The sequence below is a fragment of the Phoenix dactylifera genome, unplaced genomic scaffold, assembly GCF_009389715.1.
Source record: "Phoenix dactylifera cultivar Barhee BC4 unplaced genomic scaffold, palm_55x_up_171113_PBpolish2nd_filt_p 000492F, whole genome shotgun sequence".
In the NCBI taxonomy this organism is placed as follows: domain Eukaryota; kingdom Viridiplantae; phylum Streptophyta; class Magnoliopsida; order Arecales; family Arecaceae; genus Phoenix; species Phoenix dactylifera.
The window spans coordinates 248,776-274,798 of NW_024067912.1; the positions used below are offsets into that span (position 1 = coordinate 248,776).

At 37.2% G+C, this 26,023-nt stretch overlaps 3 protein-coding genes across 9 annotated transcripts in view; all 3 read right to left on the reverse strand.

Annotated features, from left to right (window-relative positions):
* Positions 1–1,158: 1,158 nt before the first annotated feature.
* Positions 1,159–3,993, reverse strand: LOC103717712. The gene is made up of 2 exons (XM_026808687.2): positions 3,572–3,993; positions 1,159–1,458 (listed from the first exon to the last, which is right to left on the reverse strand). The coding sequence occupies exon 1, from the start codon at positions 3,881–3,883 to the stop codon at positions 3,599–3,601; it is 285 nt and encodes a 94-aa protein (XP_026664488.2). The 5' UTR covers positions 3,884–3,993; the 3' UTR covers positions 1,159–1,458; positions 3,572–3,598.
* A 1,517-nt stretch (positions 3,994–5,510) lies between these two features.
* On the reverse strand, positions 5,511–14,265 carry LOC103717711 (ruBisCO large subunit-binding protein subunit beta, chloroplastic). 3 transcript variants are annotated; one of them, XM_039119162.1, is made up of 14 exons: positions 14,084–14,265; positions 13,843–13,968; positions 12,985–13,122; positions 12,677–12,772; positions 12,192–12,351; positions 11,799–11,936; positions 11,468–11,637; positions 10,350–10,427; positions 10,164–10,235; positions 9,989–10,093; positions 7,465–7,557; positions 7,246–7,338; positions 6,207–6,402; positions 5,511–5,883 (listed from the first exon to the last, which is right to left on the reverse strand). In XM_039119162.1, exons 1-14 carry the CDS (start codon positions 14,210–14,212, stop codon positions 5,867–5,869), a joined length of 1,611 nt encoding a protein of 536 aa, XP_038975090.1. In that variant the 5' UTR covers positions 14,213–14,265; the 3' UTR covers positions 5,511–5,866. The 3 variants fall into 3 exon arrangements, with proteins under 3 accessions (XP_038975090.1, XP_026664486.1, XP_008804418.1); XM_026808685.2 differs by having other exon boundaries at positions 11,799–12,033; positions 12,109–12,351; XM_008806196.4 differs by having other exon boundaries at positions 5,511–6,023; positions 11,799–12,033; positions 12,109–12,351; positions 14,084–14,264.
* A 1,688-nt stretch (positions 14,266–15,953) lies between these two features.
* The window catches only part of LOC120103786 (pentatricopeptide repeat-containing protein At1g76280-like), a 42,207-nt gene continuing 32,137 nt past the window's right edge, over positions 15,954–26,023 (reverse strand). For 2 of the 5 annotated variants that reach the window (XM_039119164.1, XM_039119163.1), the window contains exons 13-16: positions 24,851–24,994; positions 24,447–24,635; positions 19,977–20,096; positions 18,756–19,887 (exon numbers count right to left, since the gene is read on the reverse strand). In XM_039119164.1, the coding sequence (XP_038975092.1) occupies positions 19,486–19,887; positions 19,977–20,096; positions 24,447–24,635; positions 24,851–24,994 (855 nt within the window). In that variant the 3' untranslated portion in view covers positions 18,756–19,485. The other 3 variants (XR_005508418.1, XM_039119165.1, XM_039119166.1) reach the window with 3 other exon arrangements.

Genomic DNA, 26,023 nt, shown 5'->3' on the forward strand with positions numbered 1-26,023 from the left:
GGACATTTTCTATTTTAGAAATGGTAATAGAATTTTTCTCAATCAAACGGCTGGAGTAGAAATTATTTATTTTTATTTTTATTTCAGAGTTCAACTCTTCCAATCAAATATACCCTTAATTCTTCCGATAATGACATCAGAGAAGTATGCCATCTCATAATTTGAAAAATCAAGACTCGAATTGTTGCAGGTATTGCTAAGACAATTAGTTCATTTATTATCACATGATATCCCAGCCATACGGTTTGCCTATCTTTTCCATATCTAGTATACTGGCGCATCGTTAGCGAGTTATATTTGTGTCTCATATCCGAGTCCGTGCTTCGCAGAGGACTGTTACACGCGATGACAAGAATGGTGCAGTTGGCTTGCTCTTTTTATTACCTATTATCTGCCCTGGTCTTGTTATGGATAACGATTGTGAGAGAGGCGAATTGGATTAAAGACGGTGAAGGAATGGAGATGAATGAGACTTTTTTTTTTCCCGGAAAAGAGAGGAGGGGAAAGGATAGCAGCAAATCTGTTCGACGTAGTGCCCAGAGCTGTGATCGTTGGAAAGTGGCAGAGGCAGAGAGTTGCCGACGGCGATGTCGATGGTCTCCCCGAAGATGGGGTACCCGCCCCTGCTGTAGGCGCTGACAATCTGGAATTAGCTCAAACTACTTGACTTAAGGGACCTGGAATCCCGCCTCAGACAATCTGAACCATTTTGGAGGGCAAAGACGGTTCACGCCAGCAGAAGATACTTTGAGGCTTTGAGCTAATGTTGGTAAATGATGAGCCAGCTTTACTTCGAAGTAAATATGATCGCCTCTTGTGAAAGCACCAGCCAACTAACATTAACGTACCACAAGTGGTTCCACAAAAAATATGTTTATTTTTGGTTGGTCTGAACTAATATCGGCGACTGAAGTGCCGACTATTGAGTTAATTCGTACCACCTGCACGCTGCCCGTATTACAGCCTGACAATGGTCAAGGTGTATCATGGTGGAGGATTAGGTATCATGGTGACATGTGGTTGAGATATCAGCAGATCTAGCTGCTTAAATAAATCACCAGGAAATCAAGATAATCACAGATTTGGTTCCAGTGCCACAACATGGTCTGTCGATACCTCTATCAAAAATGCAGACTTTTATAAAGCATCTGCAAGGAGTTGCATAAAAAATTACACTTACTAGAGCACTCTTTATTGCACAATCATGCAAGGCATATAATCATCCTGAACATGATATACAACCTTGTACAGCCATGCTGCTGAAAATCATCATGATTCAATGCTCGAACATAGCATTACACAATTTGAAGCAATTTTTGTATGTAGCATAGTAGCATAACCCCAGAGTTGCATAGTTGATTAAAGAACAGATCTTCAAACTGAAGATTAAGCACATCAAAAAATGCAATCTGTTCTGCAAGGCCCAGAAGGACAAGACTAATCAGACGTAGGCTTCTCCTGCAACAAGAATTTCAAATTCCAACTTAGAGAGGCTGAGGTATGATTGAAACAGTAAATATATCGCCAATAAAACAGAAAAAAAACTGAAGGACCGAGGATTGAGAGGAATAGAGGATTTAACCCTGTAAAATTATGCATTTAAAAATGAACATCATGGAAGACTTGCATCTATTAGAGATTAAGTGAATATGAATGGTTTGATGTGTAGGCAAGTTTTAAGGGTAGTATAGGGCAACAAAACTATTAATGATGGATTTTGCCCACTAAGCATTATAAGTTTATTTCATCTAAAATTGCATGAAACTAGCATCCATCAGAGGCATGGTACGGCCACATGCATCTTGTAAATGCTAAAAAACGATCATCTGCACCCTTTCTTTAATGAAGCTTTCTGCTTTAGCAGATCATCAAATATGAGCGATCATAAATCACCTGATAGACATGGTAGGCAGAGCCTTCTAGACAGCACAAACACGATTTCATGGTTCTCTTCCAAAAATTGCCACAAAATACATATAACACCAAACTGAGATGGACTAAATTATGTACAACTCATCACCCCCTTCCACACATGTACATATGAAACAAACAAGACTGAATACAATGGACAAGGAAATAAAACTAGGTGGAGCGAAAATAAAAACCTGATGGGAGGAATGCATCTATCGCGGTTTGCGCCTCAAACCCTCTAATAATTCACCTTATGTAAACAGTCTCTTGAAAAGCAAGCAATAGATGTTGTCAGCAATGTTACTGCTCAAGGCAAAGAAGATTATTTCTTACAACTTCACAGAGATGCACTAGCTCATCAGAGATCTGTAGAATCTAAACCACCAGAGATGTGCTACCGAACAATTTCTTCCATAGAAATTTACAGAAAATTTCATTTTTTGATCAAGTTGCCAACCATAGCCAAAACTAACATTCCCCAATTCTTGACTTTAAAACTTACCTCTCAAAAATCTTCATACACACTTCTTATGATTCATCTAGTGACAATGTATAACTTAGTTCGGTCCACCACTATCCAGTCTCCCTTGCATAAATAACCAAACTCTTCCTATAATTGACAATATCATGTTAGGTCCATTTTCATTCAGCACAGCACCATTCTGGTCTGATCTTCTTTAGTTTAGCCAACTATTTTTCACTGATTGGATAGTTCTTCTTGTCCAATTCACTTAACCATGAAAGTAAAGACTATTTTATTACATGCATACTTGGATTTATAGTCTCTACTTTCACCACACAAGACATGAAATCCATAATGGACATGCATATGAAATGATAGTCCTAGCGCTGTTGAAGCAACTAAAGGAAGTAAATATCGATTGAAATCAGAATGAACCACTGCAAGGGTGAAGACAAAATTTGAACTTACTCCAATACCAAATGAATCAGTTATGAACCATCGATTCTGATATCCTAGCATGCGCTAACCAATAGCTAAGTCCTCAAAACTTACAGCTAACCTGTTTCTTCAAGAATCTTATAAATCCTTAAATTAAAGAGGACACCAAGTACAGAATTACTACAATCGTAACTGTCAGCCTTTATCAAGTTATATTTGCATAAAATCAACCGTTCACTTGAAGAATCTTATTTATCCAGTGGCAAGGATAAGTCCAACTCCTTCAGCTGCTGCTGCTTCTCTGAATCATCATTACCAACTTCTATGCGATCACAGTCCCCCATTCAAGAAACTAGAGAAGCCACACACACCAATGAACAACAAAGTAACATCAAAGAATTCCCTCAAACGCCATCAAAACTTGGATGCTCTCCACTAAAGAATTGATATAAATTGTCCAATGGAAAAACTAAAATTTATGAAGAAAACACACTCCTCTTTCCAAAGAACAGTCAATGGATTATACGACACAGTAGCGAATTGTGTCTAAATGTTGTCTCTTGCATTCGCTCCCGTCTAACGAGTTGGATTGAAAAATGAAAGCCCAAAAAAAGCAGAAAAACAGCCGCATCAAAGAATTCCAAATTTCCAAATCCTCAATTCCGTCAGCCCACAACCGAAACCATGAAAAGATTTAAGAAACTCGTCATCATCGAGCCTAAGGTCCAATCAATCGAGTCAGCTAGAACCATGACTTACTTTCGCCTTCTGGGCGGGTGATCTCTTTTAAGAGATGGCTTGAAGAAAAGCGGCGGAGCAGAGAATGGTGGCGACGAAGGCGAAGATCCCCAACACCAGCATGAATGAAATCCCCGCCACCATCACATCCATCGCCACCTGGAGAAGCGCAAGCCCCATCATGATCATCATCATCTTCTTCTTTTTCTCTTCTTCACTCGATGCAAGTGAGGCAAGCAAGGAGGAGGAACTGGAGCACGTTATTCCATAAATATATATAGGTCTGGTGATGAGGAGGGATCGAAGAGGGAAGAGGCCAGAGACAAAACACATGGCCACCTACGGAGGACTGCAGCAGCGGATCCCGCGAGGCCAGCCGCGGGCCGCATCTAGAAAAGGATCGATGCCGGATTTTTTTGCACCTCGTACTTCGTCGGTCACAGCGGCCCCTTTTTTAACTTTTTTTTTCTCCTTTATTTGTCTTTTTTCTTTCTAAAGCAGTTTACGTTGTACTACATGTGCTAAGAGTCTCGCACTTATAAGGCATTACTGCACCTAATAGACTTACTAATTAAAGATGGCATCTTGGTAGGTTTTTTGGGATCCCCCGTACGTCTCAAATCATCTATATCCCAAATCCAAATAGAATTTGTTTAGCAAAATTATGAAAAAAAATAAAATTCATTAAAATTTGGGTCATGTTTGGAATTTGGCCTTTTAAAATTCGTTAAAGTTTGAGATTCTAACTATATAATATATATATTTTTATAAAATTTTATAAACATATATATACGATAGAGGGATGAGAGGATTTGAATATGTGCTGAGAATCTTGCACATATAAAGTATTAATGCACCTAATAGATTTACTAATTCATGACTATAATATTTTATCATACGTAGAAAGAGCTCTAGTATATTTAAAAATTGTAGATGGCCAAATTTTTCGAACATCCAATATGCCCCACATTCTAATAAGATCGGATATCTGATTTGTCGCAAATCCTAATAGAAATTGTTTAGCAAAATCATATAAAAATTAAAATCCGTTAAAATTTAGAACAAGTTTGAAATTTAACCTTTTAAAATTCGTTAAAATTTGAGATTTATCCCTCCGATGTCTGTTGTTCAAACCAAACTATAATATATATATATATATATATATATATATATATATATTAAAATTTTATAAAAAATATATATAATAGAAGGGTGCGGAGACTTGAACATGTGTTAAGAATTTTGTACATATAGAGTATTAATGCACCTAACGGATTTACTTATTAATAGCCACAATATTTTATTGTGCATAGGAAGCGCACTAGTATGTTTAAAGATAGCCGCTGCGCAAGTTTTTTCAGATATGCGATATATCTCAAGTCCTAATAGGAATGGATATCTCACCTATGTGACCCTTTAAAATCAATTAAAGCTACCCAAACCTGACTATATAAAATATATCTTTTATAAAATTTCATTAAAAAATATATACAATAAAGGGGCGAGGGGATTTGAACTGGACATGTAACTTTTGCCTTTACTAAGCTATAAAATCTATTTGATGTATTATTAATTTTTACTTCATATTAGTTATATTCAGGTCACTATGAAAAGTCGCCGAAAAGATTAGCGTGTGATCTCTTCACTCCTAAACTCTTCTAACCCTTAGGCGGAAAAGAGAGAACAATATGAGAAAAATCCATAAATAGTTCCACTCTCTAACCCTTGCGTATGATAAATCTAGGAAATGAGATACAAAAGAAAAAGGGCAAAGACTGATAACCCATTAAAGTATTATGTTTCTTGCATCAAAATAGCAGTGTGTCCTGCCTATAGCTTCCTTAATTTCCATAGATTTCAATACTAAATATCGCCATAATATCTACCCAAAAGTAAGCAAGCAACAAACATGCAGCAATCTCCATACCCTAAACAATAAATTCATACGAAACACAGTCAATATAAGCTTATAAGAGGAGTGTAGAAATCATGAAGGCATTACCCAACATAATATAATGGATGAATAAGACAATGATACATCCCAAGCTCAAATGGTCCTATTTTAACCCTTCGTCGGCACAGATCATGAGTCCCTAAAATTGTTCAGCTTATACACACACAGACATTTGGCCTCACCATGGCTTTCCTTCATGAAGAAGTGTACCATGGTGACTGCATTTTAAGAATAATCACAAAAGCTTCTAAATTTTGAGATTGAAACCTCATCTGTATTGAATGTTATTTCTCAGGTGGTTTGTTGGAAAGATTCTGTGAAAGTATTGTGAGTCAACGCACATTGATGAATGACAGCAAGTCTCATTGGCCATATTTCACTGAACCAAAATACGCAGATTAGATTGCCTCTTCCTTTCGATTGACATCTCAACCACTTGTAAGTATGAGTCATGAAGGGAAGAGAGAATGGAACAGCAAGTAGATGAATGACTGGTTAGCACAAACTAAAGTGCAATACCTGCAAACATAAGTCATGAGAAAGAACTAATCAGTACATTGCCATACCCTTGTTCTAGATCTTCAGCAAGATAAAGGCAAAAAAAAATAATGCAAACTTTTGAAATTCAATAGATAAGCTCATGGCAGGTTATCATATATATGCCAGTGATCTATGTAGCATATTTGTGAAGAAGATAAGCACCTGATTTTGGTGTCAGATTAGATGTTCGCATGAGATTAGAAGTTGGCATCAGATTAGATGTTCGCATGAGATTAGAAGTTGGCATCAGCCTTTGCCTACTAATGGGCTCTGCTTCCTTTGTATCAACAACGACCACATCAGATGTGAGAAAAGTCTTTGCAACAGCAGCAGCATGCTCCACACAACATCTAACAACCTGCACATGTGTGTCGAGTTCATGAATGCATGAAGCAGGATAAAACTCAAGAATTCATTTGTGTTTGTTAGACATGTGAAAAAGCAAATTATAATTACATGTCCAGTATCATTCCATATTCAGAAAATTTCAGTTCAGCGAGCAATTTTCCCGAGGATGATTCATCAGTAGCAAATGGGACTTCAGTAATATCAGGTGACTGGAAAAAATAAGAAATATGGCCAGGGGATGGTTTGCCCTCCCCCGAACCCCCTCCCCTTCCTTAGGTAATGGAATGTTACAGCTGATGAAATTGGAGATCGCTACGCTGACAGCCTGACACTTTCCTCTCTTGTCTCCCTTGAGAATTGGGATCTTTAAGTTGCAAATCTAGTGACCACTAAGTATCTTCAGCAAGAGATGATGTTATTATTTATAATTAAAAAATCCCCTATTTTACAAATAAGATTTCTAGTGTTGTCTTGCTGGGATGAGATTCATATCAATAAATTTTTATGGTATATTCCTGCACTTGACCCCAAATTCTGTCAGAATCAGATGATTAAAGTGCATGAGAAGCACTAGCAAACTACAGGTAGCTCATAAATAGCAGCAACTCATTTTGCTAACTCTGAGAAAAAGCCGGAAAAAGGTACTTTACAACTAAATGACATAGTCCATAAGATCCTGTTTTTCCTCTGATATTATGTAAGATAATTCTTGAAAGTTTCCTCACACATACTATAGATAGATGACTAACGAGCATGCAAATGAACACGACCGGCAAAAAATTACTTCTATGAAATTATTGAAGATAAAAAGAAAGTAGCTACCATTAACTATTCATGTTTTTGAAATAGATACCTTCGTTGGGTCTAAAATCCCAGCCGCCATCAAGTCCTCGTAACAATTTTTAGCTGCATTGTAGCCATATCTTACGTCATTAGAGGACAACACCTGAAATAAAATATCAGAAAAATGCATTAGCTTGGATTTTGTACTCCACAGGGACTTAGCGGGCAACCTTAAAAGAAATATAAAGAAAATGCAAAAGCTTGAATATGAATAAAATCATTCACAAACCTTCTCCACAACAACATCTCCATTAATTCCAGCATTTTTGGCTATCAATTTTGAAGGATAACTTAAAGCCCGTTTAAAGATATCGGCACCAATCTGCAGAAATAGTGGAAGGCAAGAGAACATGATAAAGAGCAGAGAAGCAGATATTGCATTCAGAAAAGAACGACAATTATTAAATCACAGAGAGATAACCTATGTGTGTGAAGAATAAAATTTCTAATGGAAGAATACTATAACTAAATTGGTGTCACAACATACTGAATAGCCATGATATCATGCGAAAATGTGGGTACTGCCTGCTAAATAGCATTTGCATACTGTAACATCCGTACATGAAGGGTGGAAATCAAGAATAGGAGTTTCATATCACTACCTAATCAAGGAAATGGCTACATCAATTTAGGAATCATGTTTTTCTTTTGAAGGTAATTTGTGCATCAGAGATGAATGCATTCTTATATCAGGCTTAGCCTTCTTCAAATTTTCTAATTCCTTTGTGAATACCACCGACGAGGACGGCGGAACTAGTACCAGGCACCGTACCGGTTGTCCGGTGAGATGAGTCAGTACATGCCCGCACCGTGCCGTGCCAGGCCCATACCAACACATCTTCTATGGCAGGGAAGAGGAAGAACGAGAGAGAAAAAGAGAGAGAGAGAGAGAGAGAGAGAGCGGGTAAGGGAGGGAGAGGGAGAGGAGGGAAGAGAGAAGGTAGCCGAGGCCGGCCGGCGGAAGCCAGGGAGCCTCCACGTGGAAGAGGCGGAGGCTCCCGGGTCTCCGACGGCCGGCCTCTCTTGCTTCCTCCCCCTCTCCCTTCCTTCTTCACACTCTCTTTTTTCCTCTTCTCCTTCTTTCCCTCTGGCGAGCTATCTCGGTATCAATGGCGGAACCATCCCAGTCCGTCGCCAGTTCTGCAGCAGAGGAGGAGCAAGATGCGGAGGTTGTCATGCTGCCATTGGTTAGGGCTTGTTAAGAACAATAGACCAGTTCATGGGCCAGGCTAGGCCGGGATTGGGCTAGGCTTTGCCCAACACTATTTACTTAGGCCCGAGCCCTGCTTAGACTAGCCTAGCCTTTCAGCCTACCTTCTAGGCCCATGCTAGGAAGCCCTTACTCAGGCTTTAGGTCGGATCTCGAACTTCATGATTATTTTCAATTGTTAAAAATATTAAATAAATACTTAAAAATTTAGAAATATTAAATATGAATAATTAAACATTTTTAACAATCTGCAATATATCTATTATTCAATTAAATTCATATATTAATAGCAATTATCAATTAAGTAAACAATATATCAAACATAAATAAGACTATAAAATAAAATTTTTTGGACTGGGCCAAGTTTTAATCCCCAAACCCAAGCCAACCCAAAAGGCTTTGGGCTTGAGCAAGTTGGGCGGGCTCCCTGACTTGTGAACACTCAAAGAATAGGGATCATGTCACATGGAGGCAGCGAATCCAACTGAAATTAGGGACTTTCATGTAATAGTAAGATTTCGCAGGAACATAAAAGAAATAATTTAATGTGGTAGAGTTATCGTGCAACTACTTGGAACTATAGTGACAAATTATTATATAATAGCTCCTGTAGAGAGTTAGTATTACAGACAAGTTCGACATGTTGAAGTTAAACTATTTCCATTGTTTGGATTGCTAGAATGAATACAAGGACAAGTAGGGGCATGCATTGGTCAAGTCAAGCCGGTTTGGAGATATATGAAACTGAACTGATTTAAAATCGGTTTTCTAAAATCGAAACCAAAATTGAACTGACCATCTACAAAAACTGTTTGAAACCAACACGAGATATTTGATTTGGTTCGATTCGGTTTATCAAGTTGATGTTTCATGGGTTGGGCTAAATGGTTAAGGTTAAGTTAAATGGGCTGAACTAAGTCTCGGTTTATATAAAATCTCATGTGAACATTCTCCCTCTCTCTCTCTCTCTCTAAAAAGGAGCAAGTACATAGCACGTGCAAAATACTAGTTAAACTAGTCTTGATATTAGGGGTGCAACTTGGGTTAAGCTTAATCCGAATCCACCCGTCCCACCCATTCATTGGGCAAGGTTGGGTTGACTTGGGCTCAAAAATCCCAATCCGATGCTAGGTGATTTGGTTATGGTTGAATTCAACCCGACCCAAACAAGACCCTACCCAACTCCATCATCAAACCTCGGAAAAATTTCTGATATCCAAGTTTAAACTGACTAACAAAAATAGTCCCATCTCTCTATCTACTACCTAACCTTTTAAACAGGCCTTCTATGTTAAATATACCTAGGTCTGAAAAACAACCAAATCTGAAATTTGACTTTAGCTTGATGGCCAATCATCAAACATCCTCAAATTTGGATAATTCATACCTTGGTCCATAAAGTCTACCTTTGCTAATGTTAAGATTTATCATGTCATTTTTGTGATATGTATTTATCTGATTTAAAGTTCTCCTAACGTTCAAATTCTATTATCACCTTTTGGTATCAAGTCATAATGGAAAAGAAAGAAGGATAGAATAATACCATCTGCTCTTCATTATCCAGAGATTCCTTGATGCTATCCACCTTCATAGATAGCCGCAATAGGCTACATCCACCACCAACTACAACACCTTCCTCAATAGCAGACTGTAAAGGGCAAAATTTTTCATTACATCAAAATTAGCCAATAGAAAGCATCAAGATAAGCTGAACCTACCTTAGTGGCATTAAGAGCATCTTCAATTCTCAGCTTTTTATCTTTCAACTCCACTACTGTTTGTGCACCTACCTGTCATTTATTTCCAACATTAAATTTGTTGAACCTGGTGTAGTGTAACACAGAAATTATCCATATTCGTATGTTGATTTTAGAAAAGACTGGATCCAAACGAGCATAAATTACCTTAATAATTGCAATTCCACCACATAGCCTTGCTATCCGCTCATTCAATATTTTCTTTTTGAACTTTTCTTCAGAGTTCTGTAACAAACCAGATCTAAATAGATCAACTACATAGTTTGGCCATGAATATGATGGTAATGTCATTAATGTATGTCTAGAAAAGAGAACTCCAACAGGTTATGAAATAACAGTAAATGTGAAACTGAGCCTAACTGTGCTTTGCATGTGAGGATATCAAATTAGTTCAGACAATACCAAGAAGATGAAAAGTTTAATTAAAGAGACTGTACTAGTGAAAATTTATTAGAAAATGTAAAAAAGATAATGTTAAGCCACATTATGCAAAAGTACCGGTATGATTTTTGTTAGAGCCCAAACACAAATTACTATTTATAGGTTCTTAATGGCGGCTTGATAAGAGCATTACATTAACTTGAGCATCCTGCCGCTGCAGGTTGAAAATTTTGTTCATTTGTACAGTGAAGTCAGTTGCCTGGAAATTAAAAAAGTCATAGTTCTGTTGATATGTTATTTTGACCTTTTCAGTCTTCACATCCTGTAACATTTAATAAATATCAACTTACTCATACAAGACTATCCATGCGTGTATGCCTTAAAAAGTCAGTTTAACATTCCAAGACTACGTTTTCCAAATTATAAAGAAAAAACTTTTTCCATTTTCTATTTTCTTGCACAATAAAGAGAAGCAGCAATCATTTACCTCTTCCCTTTTCTGATGGAAGTAGTTCCATTTAAGGAAAAAAGGCATTCACTGATTTTTCTGTTGCTCACCAACTTCGAATTTAAAAAAGAAATGCACTAGAACAAGAAGGCAAGTCTTAGCCATGCAATGAAGCTCAAGATTGAAACAAAAAAAAAGGATAGCATGAATAATAAATAAAAGTAGCGAGATGAGGAAAACCAGATACAAGCAAAAATTAATCAAACATAAAGGATAAACATGATACTGGATATACCTTAAAATGCAAAAGTTGAGCAGGAAGCAAATGCAGCCAGATATTCATTAGTCATGCAGATGATGACTTTACTTGTAATGTGATCAAAAGATTAGAATCTCACATGCATGCTAGGATGCAACTTCAAACAAGTTCATGTACCTCTACAAGATTTCGTAATTGAGCAACCCGCTTTTCCACTGCATGCTGGGTGCTCCCATCAGTAACAATTAGCGTTGAATCCTTAGTAATTACTATGTTCACCGCAGAACCTAAAACCTCTTTTCCAGCCTTTTCAAGAGTCAGTCCCATCTCATCTCTGACTACTGTGCCTGTAAAACAAATAGAAATATGAATAGAGATGGAAAAGTAAAAAAACAAAACCAGAAGGCTATAAATAAATGAATGTTCTAAGATCATATGGTTGAGAAAAACTCATTAGTACTATTACTAATCTAGGTTTATGCATATACTTCAAAAACCACCAAACTACCTCCAGTCAAGACAGCAATGTCATCCATGCAGTGACTTTTGCGCTCTCCAAAGGCAGGAGCTTTAATAGCAACCCCCTTCAGCACACCTTTGAGTTTATTCCTAATTATTGGAGCAAGAGCTTCCTCCTCAATTCCCTCTGCAATTATCAAGAGTGGGTACTTATCTTTGACTGCACTATCCAATAGTTTAAACATCTCCTTTGCATTTGTGATTTTTTTGTCAACCAAAAGTATCTGCATAGAAAAAGTCACACTAGCAACTTTCTTTGCAGAGTAACACAATGTTAATTAGAATAACACACTAACTACCTTGCTATTTTCGAACTCCACAGACATATTTGCACGATCAGTAACAAAGTAAGGTGACAAATAACCACGATCAAACTGCATACCCTCTACAATTTGCAGACTGTTCTCAGTGCATTTTCCATTCTCAATTCTAACTACACCTTTTCTTCCGACTCTTTTAAGAGCTTCTGCAATCATATTTCCCACACTATAGTCATTTCCAGCACTAACTGCTGCAACATCAGCAATTTCATGGTCTTCAATCTGCAACAGGAGTATGTTTCTACTGTTGACATGCCATCATAAAAGTGTATCAAGAATTATGTGATAAAGAAATTATGGTGAATTGAGAAAAAAAGGTTAGAACACTCAATTTAGATAAAGAAACTTTTTTTTTCTAATGTTGGGAAGCGACTTGTGAAATGCCACAGGAAAGAGGTGGAGATGAAAAAGCAGCTAGCTTCAATCAGCTTGTAAAAAATTAAGAATATCTAGAAACTATGATAATTCCATAAATTGAGCTACCCTTTGATAACATTCATTCAATAAAAGTAAAGAACATATTAATTACAGGCCATGTCAACCTTACCTCCCTTGACATCAATTTGAGTTCAGAAACAAGAGCCCGGGCCGTCTTTTCAATTCCCCGTGCAATTTGAACAGGATTCATTCCCGCAGCAAGTACCTAATTATTAACATACAGTGAATTCTTTTACCAAAACAATAATATATATATAGATCATTCAATTCATTGCAATGTCAGAGATGAAGAAGCACCAACTGTGCATCACTGTGGAAGGAGGGGGAAATAGAAAGGGTATAATCAAAAACTCTACTCTCGCAAGCTGCATTGGAGGATGGACAGGATACTATTTAAGCATGCAACTAAGTATTTACCTTCACACCTTCAGCAATCAAACCTCGAGCAAGAACAATAGAAGTGGTGCAACCATCACCAGCAAGATCATTTGTCTTTGCACCCGCTTGTCTCACCAATTTAACACCAACATTTTCCAATGGGTCCTCCAATTCAACCTTTGGCAACCCAAAAAGAAGTAATGAGGAGCAGAAAGTTTTCAAAATGACCAAGGAGAAACACAAACTTCTCCTAAAATGGTGGAATTCTGTGTTTCAATCTGTGTATCTAAAGTTTTTTTTTTTTTTTTGTTGAAGGGATTTGTGTATCTAAAGTTGACCCAAGAAAATAGAAACATTGTGAAAAGAAGCTTCACTTATCAATTAACTACTTTATTCTCCCACAACAGAAACCAAATGAAAATCATTTTTCTATTGAAAAGGAAGAGAATTTTTAACCAGAAGACACATGCTGTCCATTTTTTGTATAAAAACAACAAGCAAATCTCATTTTGATTAAAAAAAAAAATCTAGTTATCCTATAAGAACTTCATCAGTGCATGCATCCACCACAAGCTTAAGGCAGAGAAAAACAATACTGGAATAGAAATAGACAACATATATATGTTGATACAATGACAACTTAACAGCTGTTAAACAACGTGGTTTCCCAATTTCTAACCCGTATTAAAACCATAAATCTTCAAGGGTTGCTCCAATTCAAGAAGCACAAATCAAAATCCAAAATAAGACTATATCCTGAATTATGCAATACCATTTTCCCACCAAAAGGAAATAATAAAGAGGCCCAATGGAAGCAGAACAAAAGAATTAGAAAGGCTACAGTTTAGCAGTGATCTAAAATCAAAACAGATCAACAAAGCCTCTCCTTTATGATACCTCCTTAAGGACAGTCTCCCCATCATTAACAATCTTAGGGGGTCCATACTTGTTCTCCAACACCACATTCCTGCCCTTCGGGCCCAGGGTCACCCCAATCAAGTTTGCCACCAGGTCCACCCCAGCCTGCACCAATTCATCCATCCAAGACCCAACAGAGTGTTCAAATCAAAGTAGTAGCAAATTAACAATGAAAAGAGCAGAAGTTCTCACTTCAGCCATAGTATCGATTGAGACTGACCTGGAGTTTCTTGGTGGCCGAGAGGTCATGGTTGAAGTGGAGCTCTTTGAAGATGGGTACTGGAGGAGGTCTCTTGGGTGAAAAGGGTAGCTGGGGAAAGGTGACGGGAGATGGAGAAGATGATGCCATGGTCAGTTGGCTGCGCGCTCGATGGCGGTTGAGGCCGCAGGATAAGGTGTTTTGTAACGAATAAAGAAGCCCAAGCCCCGAGGCTTGGAGGGAAAAATATCTTCCCGAAGATCTTTTCCTCGTTATCTCGTACCAATGTTAAAATAACGGGGCCCCATAAATTGCACCAAAAGTAATGCCGCAAACTTTTGTATTAAAATAATCACTGTTATTATCGTTTTATTATTTAAAATAACAGGCTACAATCGGGAAGGTAATGACATTATTTTTCGATCCTGTTCGTGGATAAAAATATTATATATTTGGCAAACCGTATAATCTCTTTTACAGAGAAGTTTGATATAATCTAAAAATAATAATAATTTTATTTGTTATTTATGTTGTAATAGAATGTTATATCGCTAAATAAGATATTATAACAATAATTATATTTTTCTCATTGTATATAGTGTCCCTGCAGGCTCCAAACTATTAACTTGAAAATATCTAGAAATTCCTTGTCTCATTTGAAGGGTATAATTCTCTTAAAGTTAGATTTTTGTGCTCGGATTACTTCTATGCATGTCATTTCTGGAATCATAGTAATCGTTATTTAACAGCATATCAATAACCCTTTTTCCAAGAAAAAAGTTTACTATATATATATATATATATATATATATATATATATATATATATATATATATATATATATATATATATATATATATATATTTGTTTATTTTGTTACGAACTTTATAGCTTGATGCTATCTTTGTTGTCGGTTTGATTAATGGTAGTTATACAAGTGCGACACCCAGCTTCACCCATAGCTGTGAATTATTTTTTAGGTATCCTGATCTAGTTCTCTTCATGGGAACGGGGCATCCAAATTCCAACCACCGCTTTATTCTAAATAAAACTAGTCCAACGTTGGATTGGGTAGTTCCTTACATTATTTTTATGGTTTCTTGCAGGGTCCTTTTATCTGAGGATTTAGATTTTTTTTTTTTTTGAATTAAAATCTTGATTTCAACTTTAATCCCCTCCAGCGAGGGTACTGGAAACTCAAGACAAAAAGTTGAAATATAATTGAGGGACACACAGTATTACTTCTTCCTAATCAGAAAATTACAAATAAATTATCCCTATTACACATGGAAGTTAAAATATCAAATTTAATTAAAAATTCAATTTGTAGGGAAATTGGATGATATTTAACATTAGAGTGGGGGGGACTATATTCAAAGCAATGTTGGTAATTGAATACAGTAAAGTGGCTTACAGAACTTGCATTTTAACGATTGGAGTCATCTTTTTCCATGTTAAAGAGGTTGATATAAAAATATTTATTGTGTGCATACTCCTATTCTTATTTGTGAAAATTACGTCAATTAAAGTTTGTATTAACTCCTAAACAACTAAAACAAAGGATCAAAATAGAGATCACCTTCTCCCCATCGGGAGGGCATGGTCTGAACAGAAAATTGAGAAAAAGTTGAAGATCTAAAAAAAAGTTGCCATCAGAAGCATTTAGGGCCTAAGGCGGCGACTTACTAAGAGGGGTCTTTTTTCTTTCTATTTTATCTTTGAGGCCTTCTCTGTAGTGGGCCGGCCTAAGACGAACTCACTAAAAGAAGTATTTTTTTCTTTCTATTTTATCTTTGTGGTCTTTCCTGTGATAGGCCTTCTTTGGGCCGGGGCCTTAGGCGACCGCATCAGCGTCTAAGGATTGGGCCGGCCCTGGTTGGCATCGAGGAGGGGTAGGAACATTATGTTTATTAATCATTATTAAAGTGGCATTGTTGTGGTGTACATGCTAAGAAGAAGAGTGTATTTATATGAAGGGAAGTGATGGACATGCACATCCCAAGGCCACATTGTTGTGTTACGTGCACTAGACATGGATGCCATGCAACATATCAAATGAGAATTATAGTGGAGGCGCGCATGCATGCTTTGTGGAAGCCTCTGCACACCCGTCTGCCTCAATCCCAAGTATCTCAACACAGCAAGATATCGCAGTTGCTCCGGCAAGAACTCGATCCGGACGCCCTCAAGCTCCAAGACTCGGCAGCAGTTTGTATGGCCAGATTTTTCAAGTTGATGGGGTTTGGAAAACTGGCGCCTGAATAACCTTCGAAGCTTACCTGTCCCGAAGAACAAAAAGAGAGCGAAGGTGAAAAGGATCGAGTCAGCGCTATGGTTATTTCTTCAGCATTAGCCTCTTCGTCCATGGAGGGAACACGACGGTGCGATGGAGTTGTTCTTCAGCGGTGGCGACTCTTACACTGTTTGGCTGGAGCAGCAGATTGGTTGTTTGAAATTGGTGATGCCGCCGCCAATGTTCGGACAGTGTCTGCTAATAATTTGGGACCGATTCGAGTTTGATTGTTTGAAGATCCTACATCAGTTATTCACTGGATAAATCTTAGATAGTTAAATAAGACTAAGGAGTCCAAATAATACCTTCCGATGAGCTATTTCGGATGAGGTCCTAAATTGTTACAAATAGTATTAGAGCGGATCCAGCCGTTGACCCATCTAGACTAAAAGACACTGCAACAAGGGCTTATTGAGACTAACCATGAGTTAATCGTGGTGCTTGAGTGAGGTCCCGTATGCACATGAAGCACACCTTTATATTTCTATAAGAAGAAGAAAGCCTTTTGGCTCTCAGAACTTTCAGCTGTTGCATTGAACTCTTTGAGGTTATTTAAAACTCCCAACAATCTGTAACTCGGCATTGGAGTCTTCACTGTGGACAAGATCCTCATAGGCAACCCTCTTTTCTTCAAGAATTCTTCTAATCTTCTTTAGAGATCACTCGCATGCTGGAAACCTGCAATGCTTCCATTGCAGTGTTGTGAAATCCATATTCATGCACTGAATGGGTACCAAAGGGTCGGACAATTCGGCTGGATTTTGATCTGTGTACATGCTCAATTATGGTTATCCGGGCCTGACAAAATCATGTCATAAATAAATTAACCAGTTAAGCCTTGAGAATCAATAGCATTAAAATATTTGAGAACTACTTTTAAAGATGATTCTTGAAGAATTGTATTGCCGCCCGTCCTTGCCGATCGTTTCACATACGTGGTGGCTGACCCGGGATCCTTCCGGAGGTCACGCTGGGCGTTACAAGTTCAAGCGAGGGTTTCAGACCTCCCCAACTGGCCGAATAGAGCTCTTGTGGGAGTTTTAATTATAAAAATAATTTAAATATTTTTCTCTAAATTTTAGTTGTTTTAAATATTTTAAAATATTTTTTTTGTAAGATGTTTTTTTTAGATGAACATTAGTTTCTGTTTTCGAAATATTACGTATATTTGGAACCATCACGTTTCTGGATGGAGTCTATAAATAGACTCCTCTCGAATTAATTCAAAAACAATCTGATCTTTCTCTTTCTCACGAGTAGAGTTTTCTTTACTTTTTAACTTTCATCTTTTTTTTTATTTTTTAAGCATTTGAAGGAGTTGTCGGATCAAGGCTCCACAACAATCATGCTCACTAGAAGAGGATCGGGCTGAGTCGAATTGTTATATCTTAGGGACGAGATTGCTGCAGACCTACATGTAAGAAGCAAATCACATATATCACAAGTTCTTTTCAATCTTCTGATTTTATTCTAATAAATTAATCCCTTATAATACTTTTACAGAATAAAGATATAGCATTTTTTAGATATTATTTTTAATAGATCTTGGTTGGCTGTCATTTTGTTGCCAGACCGACTTGGCTGACTCAATTGAGTTAGGGCCGAGCTGAAGCTAGGTGAGTTGGGGGTATTATACAAGGCCTCAAGCTCAAGTAAAAAGAGAGAAAATAAAATTATTTGCAAGTTATAAAGAGAGAGCATGCAGCTCCATTAAACAATGTCAAAATAAAATTAAAAGGCTTATGCTCAAGCTAAATGCTTATAGCCTCACTCGAGTGCTAGTGAGGAAGAAAGCAGAATTGTTGGAATGGACGTCGAGAAATATAACTTGGCTAACAATTTCTTAAATATACCAAACTGCAAAAAGAAGGGTGCACCTTCCCACATACCTCTTCTGAAGATGGAAAGACCGCGGCCTTTAGAAGGAGATGAAATGTTTCGCAAACCACTTTGTCATTGTCATAGATTCGTTCCAGTAGCTTCTCTATAATGGCTAGTTTCTGGAGTTTAAGCTCTGATGGATGTTTTCGGACAAGATTTCTCAGTAACCATCTTGATCATGTAGCAAAGCAAGTAGACAAACAAGGAAAATTTATCAGCACAAAAAATGGGAATAAAAACTTGTACTAGAGATCTTCCTTTTCGTTCAGATAAAATATATTAAAATTTGCACTAGAGAATAATATTAACAAAACTAAAGACTTGAAGGTGCCAACTACCCAACCCTTAGCCGGCTTTCCTGCTTTCCCAATTCTTATAAAAAAATAAAAAAATAAAATCTTGCAACAAAGACTTAAGATGGCACAAATGCTGCAACTCCTGAAACATAGACCTAGCCGGCTCCAAAATAGACTCTCAAACTAAGAACAGCCTTGGAAATTAAACAGTACCAAACACAAAAAAAGAAAAGAGGCAAGAGGAATATTATAAAAAAAAAATCATTGACAAGAGTACCCGATCCACACACATTCATGTGTAACAAAATTTCTTTTGTAGTTTGGAACCATAAATAGCATATTAATTGAATATGCTATGCTCAATGCAGCAAACAAAGTTACACCAAGAACACAAACTCGCTTGCTCACTGTTCCAACTTCTATGATGCATGAGAGGCTGGAAAACTGATACCTGACAAACTGGCAGCTGCCGTATTATTCTTGTGTTACTGAACATGTATATCAGCAACCCCACTGTCACTGAGCATTTGTAGGTTAAATGTGGTTTAGCTGAAATATGGATAACCAGTCCTCGTGAGGGTGCTTGTCAAACCATGTCATAAAAATTCCATGTAGAAAGAAGCTTTCATCTCCATAGCCGCCCAGATCTCATCAACCATCACGTTACAAAACTGACCAAAATCAATTGATTTGCTGAGGAAGCATCTCATCACTTCCATGTCAGAACAATCAGCAATTGACACCTGATTATTCAAATGTTAGCGGTGCCAGTTTGGTTATATGGAAGATTGAAACCACCCCAGCTATCTGCTCAAGAGAAGACATCCATGAAGGACAAGAAAGTTGGAGACTTGGAGGGATTGATATTTTTCTCAGTTTCATGAAATTGCCATCTTCAATTGAAGTTAAAGGCCAATCCATTTGAAAGAACTACTATTGCAATCTTTAGAGATTCAAGTAGGCCCTTTACTGGCACCATAAGAAGAAGAAAGCCTTTTGGCCCACAGGCTTTCCTCAGGAGACCATGATATTGAGCAGCCAGTGATTGCACACCATCTCAAGTTTAATAGAGCTGTTGCAATAAACTCTCGAGATTCTTTGAAAATTTCAATAATCTCTAACTCAGCATTTGGGTCTTCATTGTGGACAAGATCTTCATAGGCAATCCTCTTTTCATGAAGAATGTTCTCTTCTGAGATCATTCGCATGCTTAGAACCTGCAATGCCTCCATTGCAGTGTTATGAAATCCACACTCTACATATGCAGAGAATGTGTACCAAAGGGTCGAAGGATCAGGCTGGATTTTCTCTCTGAGTATACCCTCAATTACAGGCTCAACTATATCAATCCGTTCCTGACAGAATCGTGTCATAAATAAATTAATCAGTTAATTCTCAAGAATCATTAACATTGAATATTCCTTACAACAAGCAAGAATACTACCTTGAAAAATGCTTCTCGAAGAATTATATTGAATAGTTGGATGTCTGGATGAATTCCTTCAGAGCGACATTGATCCAAAAGATGTAACGCACCCTCAAAATTTTCATTTGCGAGAAGTACCTGAGAGTTGCCAGGAAGAAACTTTAGAAAAGGGAGTGGATGGCTCCGTACTTCTATAAACTGATGTCTGAGCCATGTCAGCAATCATTGGTCATCCATGAGCGCAAGCTGGTTGCTCCTCAAGTAGTCATATAAGAGTGTTTTGAGGAAACGGGAAGAAAAAACAAACTACGCTAGTCCAGAAAAACCTATTTAGCAAGAAAACTTCAGACCATGCAGTCATCTCCTAGACACCAAGATGGAGATCCAATATGTTGAAAACCATCTTGGTAAATAATGCAAGCCTAAAAGACAAGCAACAAAATTAAAGGCCAAAAAGAGAGAGGAAATGTTAATGAATTGAAGAAAACTAGGGCACAAATAGAATCTTGTTAATATATGCATTAAAGATAAAACTAATCAAGTTATATCTTCAAATGAAGACATTATTTGTCAAATTGATATCTGTTTTTAACAAAGTCAATTTTAGGGCTACAAAAGTTTGTGAAATCGTACAAGTCCTACATCCAGCCATACAAACATAATGGGCTTTGGACATTACCTTCCCTTTCCCAACAAAGATTCTGAAAAATTTTAAAAATTGTATTTTTCAGTATCAGTTTATGTTGTAGGCTTGCAATGCATCTGGACAGCCACAAGTCATCATTTTCCACATAAAAATGTCAGTACTGATGCAAAACAACTCAATAAGAAGATTACTCTGTTTCGCCATAGCCAAAGTTGCACGAGCTCCTCTCCTATCATCCTAGATTATTTTTTTTTTACCATATAAAAGCAAACAAACCGTGTTGATTCAACTAGTTTTGCAACAGATAGTACTGTTATTGTGGATCAACTTGTGTGTAAAACCATGAATAACATTTTTGGTCAAGTTTTAAAGTCAAAGTTCCAAGCTAATTTCATGGAAAGCAGTTTTCCAATTTATCTTAAAAAATGATCGAGATGCTTATGGAAGTACTGAAGTTCCGTGAAAACTCAGAAACCATACTGGACTTCAGAAAATAATACATAACTTCACAGAAATAATTGGCTGGGATATGGAATTCCTAAAAATATGCAATTACTACATGAAATGGGAAGTACACGAATTTTGTCATCTTTCTTTCCATACAAGCTCATTTGATGCCTTTTTCTTTGAAGCAGAGCGCATCTACCAAAAGGGATTGGAAATTACAGTTTTTAAATTTAAAAAAGAAGTAAAAACCTCTTAAGCAGCCAAAATTTGAGAAGATAACTAACAATGACTCAAAGTATGCTAATATTTGCCATCTTAACCTGCCAAATCTATAAACTAGTATTGATATTGAACGATGTACTTAGAGGAATAAACATGAGAAATGGAATGAGATCTATGAAATCCAATTCCAAACTTGATAAAAGAAATAAAATAAAACCCAAAAAACACATAAACTCCAGACTTACGCCCCCAACAAACTTTTGACTAGGTTTAGGCTTGGGTTCAATGTGAAATCACTTTTAAATATTAAACTGCAATGAAACTTTGTTATGGATTTATGTACTGTCTTTAACATCAAGCAACCAAATGAATTAAGATGAAGAAAAGTAAAACATGAAATCATATTTTGATGGCTTATAGTAATGAGGGTGAAGGCCAGAGAGATTTGTACAGATACCACAATTATATTATTTTAATTAAGCAGAAAATCTACCCTCTGCCATTAAGTAATATGAGGGCTGATATAAGATTATAAGCCTAACATGTACTAGATTGTAGCATATGCATTGTTACATGGTCCAAATTCAGCAAGGCAGCCACTGTTCTGTACTTTCTTCAGTTTATAGGCCCTAGACTATGTGGACTTTGTTATAAAACCCAAATCACATTTGATGCTTATGCTTCATAGTACCTGGCCATCTAATAAGCACAGCCATGTCCTTTTACCTGCGAGTTCCTCAACTAGACCTCCATTTTCTCCTCATTTTACAAATCAAAAAGTTAGGTCCATACACTTGGTTAAGAATAAGGCATATACAGAAGTTACTACCTGTGAGATCCGACCTAGATGGGCCATATTGGACTGAAGTTGGCAGGCCCAGCTGACTTCAGCCTTTGAGCCACAGCACGTTCGAAATAGAGGATCGTGATCGTGATCCTCTGCTTCTTCTCTCTTCTCTCTTCGGTTGAGCAAATAAGACGCGATGACAATGGCTACTGTGATTTCCGCATGTGCCAGCCGTTGGGACGTGCTCATCGGCCATTGGGATCGCAGCAGATGGAACGGCCTCAAGCCTATCCCCATCCCAAAATCTCTATAAATTCCCCTCATCTTCTTCGAGTGATCCACCGATGAGCTTCTCTTCCTTTCTTCCTTACCTTCAACAACCATCGTGTCGCCAAATCCGAGCTTTACCACTCTAAAATCCTCTCCATTTTTCTTTAGTTCCCACGTCGGCTCTGATTTTTCTTCTCTCTGTCCCAAGCATCGTCGCTGCTTGACCGCCAGATCGAGCTGCCCTCGGCCGAGATCCCCTATCTCTGCCGCACACTGGTGAGTTTTCCCTCCCTTCTCTATTCTTCTTTGAGCTATCCCTTTGTTTCGGCAACCGACAACAACCTCGGCTTCTCCCTTCTCACCGGCCACCGCAGCTGCCGTCGACTCCCTGCCACCAAGGCCTCGCCGCCACCGAACCTTCCTCCCTCTTCCCTCTCCTCCTTCCTCTCTCCCTTCCCATTTTCTTCTTCTCATTTATTATTTCCTTCCCATTTTATTCTTAGGTATTAATTCAAAAGAAAAGGGATTACTTGCCTCACTGCTATTTCCTCCTTGGCCCGTAGATTAGATGCGGAAATGGCCCGTGCCATCGACAGACCAAACCTAGACCCCTAAATGAACCCAGATTGAGACTCCCTCTTCCTCTTTTTTCTCTCTCTAAGCCTCTTTCTCCTAAACCAGACTCAGGGATCATAGTTCAAAGCTCTGACTACCTTTTTGCTCAGATCCAAGTTGACTTGAGTGGAGGCCATGCACCGCCTCGATACCCGGGCAGCATACTAGACCGTACCCTTAGCCTTATCAAGTATCCCTTAGAATTCGGTTATCCTTGACTTTTTGAGCCACTTAAATCATTACTCATCTTGACCAGTTTAGACTGACCCGGGCAGTCGGGTACTGCCACCTGACCGATCTAATTTGGGCATGAGATCGTATCTTCGATAGTATTTTAATTTTTAACTTCGCTTAGCTTCTAAAATGATAATGAAATTAATTGTATTTTAATGATAAAACAGATGAACCTGACCCGCCTACCTGAAGTAGGATTTGAAGCAAGAAGAGGTGAGTAACCTAATGCTTCAAAGTATGTTTTTCCAAATTTTGGTAAAATGATAATTAGTTTATTAAATATGATTATTATATCTATTTTATACTTTGTCAAATGGGTCAGGCATGTTATTATAGTAAATCTTTTTGTTTTAAATATGTTATGTTATGTTATGAAATTTAGAAAATATATCTGGATAAATTATGAAATTTGTTTCATTAATATGTATTCTCCGCACGGCTATATATGGCCCCGCCAATGGAGATTATTCACTTGCCCTGTCGACTTATAATCTGAGAAACTAGTTTCGACCCTGAACCATCGATGATTAGAATAATATTTGTATACCGAACCACCGATGATTAAAATAGTGGTATTAGGCACTTTGTGCATTCTGACCCATGCCACTAGGATACATGGCCATAACCTGATGTTGGTTTTCTAGTATCAGTTTATAAAAATAATAGTAAACTTCAAAAGAGATATATATTATTCAAAAATTGATTTATTTCGGATCAATATCTTGATTTTTAACTAATTATTTATTTGTCATGCTTAGACTCCACTTTGGAGTATTATGTTACTTGCTGGGATAGTGTAGCTCATTATTTCTTCTTTCCTTATTTTTCATATCCAGATTCATGATTGCTCAGGACTTGGGGAAGTGCTCTAAATCTTCTGAAGATATTCTCAGTGATTAGAGTTCTAATTAGACTATTGAGACTAGTTAGAACATTTTATTTGATTTGAATAAATGGTTAGCATATGTTGGCTTATGTCACTTTGGAACAATTGATTGTAGGAATTATTTGTATAAGATCTTGATTAAATTAATTTTTAAGAATCATGTTTGCTTTGATCTGATATGTAGCCTTGCATGCTTGTATGGTCTGCCAAGCAGGTATACGGTGTTCGTTACACTCTGGGTTCGGGGCGTGACACGACCATAATTCAACATAATGTTTTCATTCGATCAATAAAAAACCAACTTCTAATATATCCTACAGGTTATTGTTAATGCATTAATTTTGAGAGATGTGTTTAAATCAAAGAATTGTAATATAATACCTTTATGAGCGCAGTGTATGTCAATAACTGTGGACAGAAACCATCGCGCAACATCAAGGATACCAATGCACATGCAGACTTGAAACATGTCAGAATGCTGCAACATTCTATCATAATATTGTATGTAGCAACATTGGCCGGGAGACCACATGATCTCATGTTTTTAAAGACTTCAATTGCCTTGTGACTCTGCATTCCATTGAAAAGATCTTCATCAGGTTCAGCATGTGATCCAATATGAACTATATAAACAAGGACAAGGATATTTCTAAATATATCACATTAAATCAGCACCATGCTGATCTCCACTCCACCCCAGCTCACCTCCCCTGCCCAACAACAGACCCAACAACAGAAAAAAAAAAGAGAAGAAAATAAGAGAGAAACAAATAATCACCACATACTTCCTTGGCCTTAACAAGTGCGTCCAGCACAATATTGTACATATCAGATTTCTGATAAGGATCCGTCTGCCAAAACATGTTTTCAGCCACATTTAAGTAACCGAACATCTCTTGTATCATGCCCTCGGCTCCAAGAGCTCTTATCTGAAATAGAGGGAGATAAAGAAGGATTGGGCTAAGCATAAAAAAAAAAAACACATTTTTCTATAAAAAAGAAACCTTAACTATAGAAATTGAGCTTATGCTCAAAATCAGAGATCCCCAAAAGTGGGAATCATATAGAGTATGGAGTAACAAGTCAAGGAAAATAAGTACAGAAAATAAATAGCCGTGTTAACATTTAACATTGCTGAGACAAGTTGCATTAGATATGCTTCTTAGTTCTACCAAGTGCTGGGCAACCCTAAAGAACTTCTATCAGTTTTAAATTTACTTCAAGATATCATAAACTAAGAATTAAATAAAACCACTAAATACTTTTTTGCAAATGCACATAATGATTCAAAAAAGAAAACAATCAAAAATCTCGATAGTGAAAAGACCAAACCATAATGATGTTTATCTCTGTGGGTTAAATAGATGCAATTGATGCTTGATCACAAAATTTGTTTATTTAGTTGCAAGTAACAACAATAACCAGTTCCGTTGTTGCCTAGATAAGGGTTTGATGGAACACTAAATGAAATTATGTGCACTTGATGCAATCAACCAGACAAAACATGAGAAGCAAACCATGTTTATTTTTATTTATAGAAAAACTGAGGATAACATGAAATTCACACTTAACTGTAACATAAGAGCATAATACAAAGATTAATATTCGCTACGACTCCATTGAATGATCAAAGCACACTTTGCAGATGACCATGGGAAAGTAGAACCAGGAGAAATTATTTGCTCATTCGCAGAAGCATGATATACTCCCCAGATTGTGTGCTGATTTTTGGATGTTGGCTGCACTTGATAAATAATTTAAATCCTCCTTACTTTTAGAGGATTGTTATGAATAATCGGGTGCCCTGTTCACCAATCAGAGGTTTCCAATATTCCTTATTTATGTATTGAGTGGTTGTTAGGTGGACAGTTCTGACAAGGTGATACAATTGTTTGAACTGAATAATTGTTCAGATAGAGAAATCCACTCAATATTGAACTATTATATTTCAAGATGGA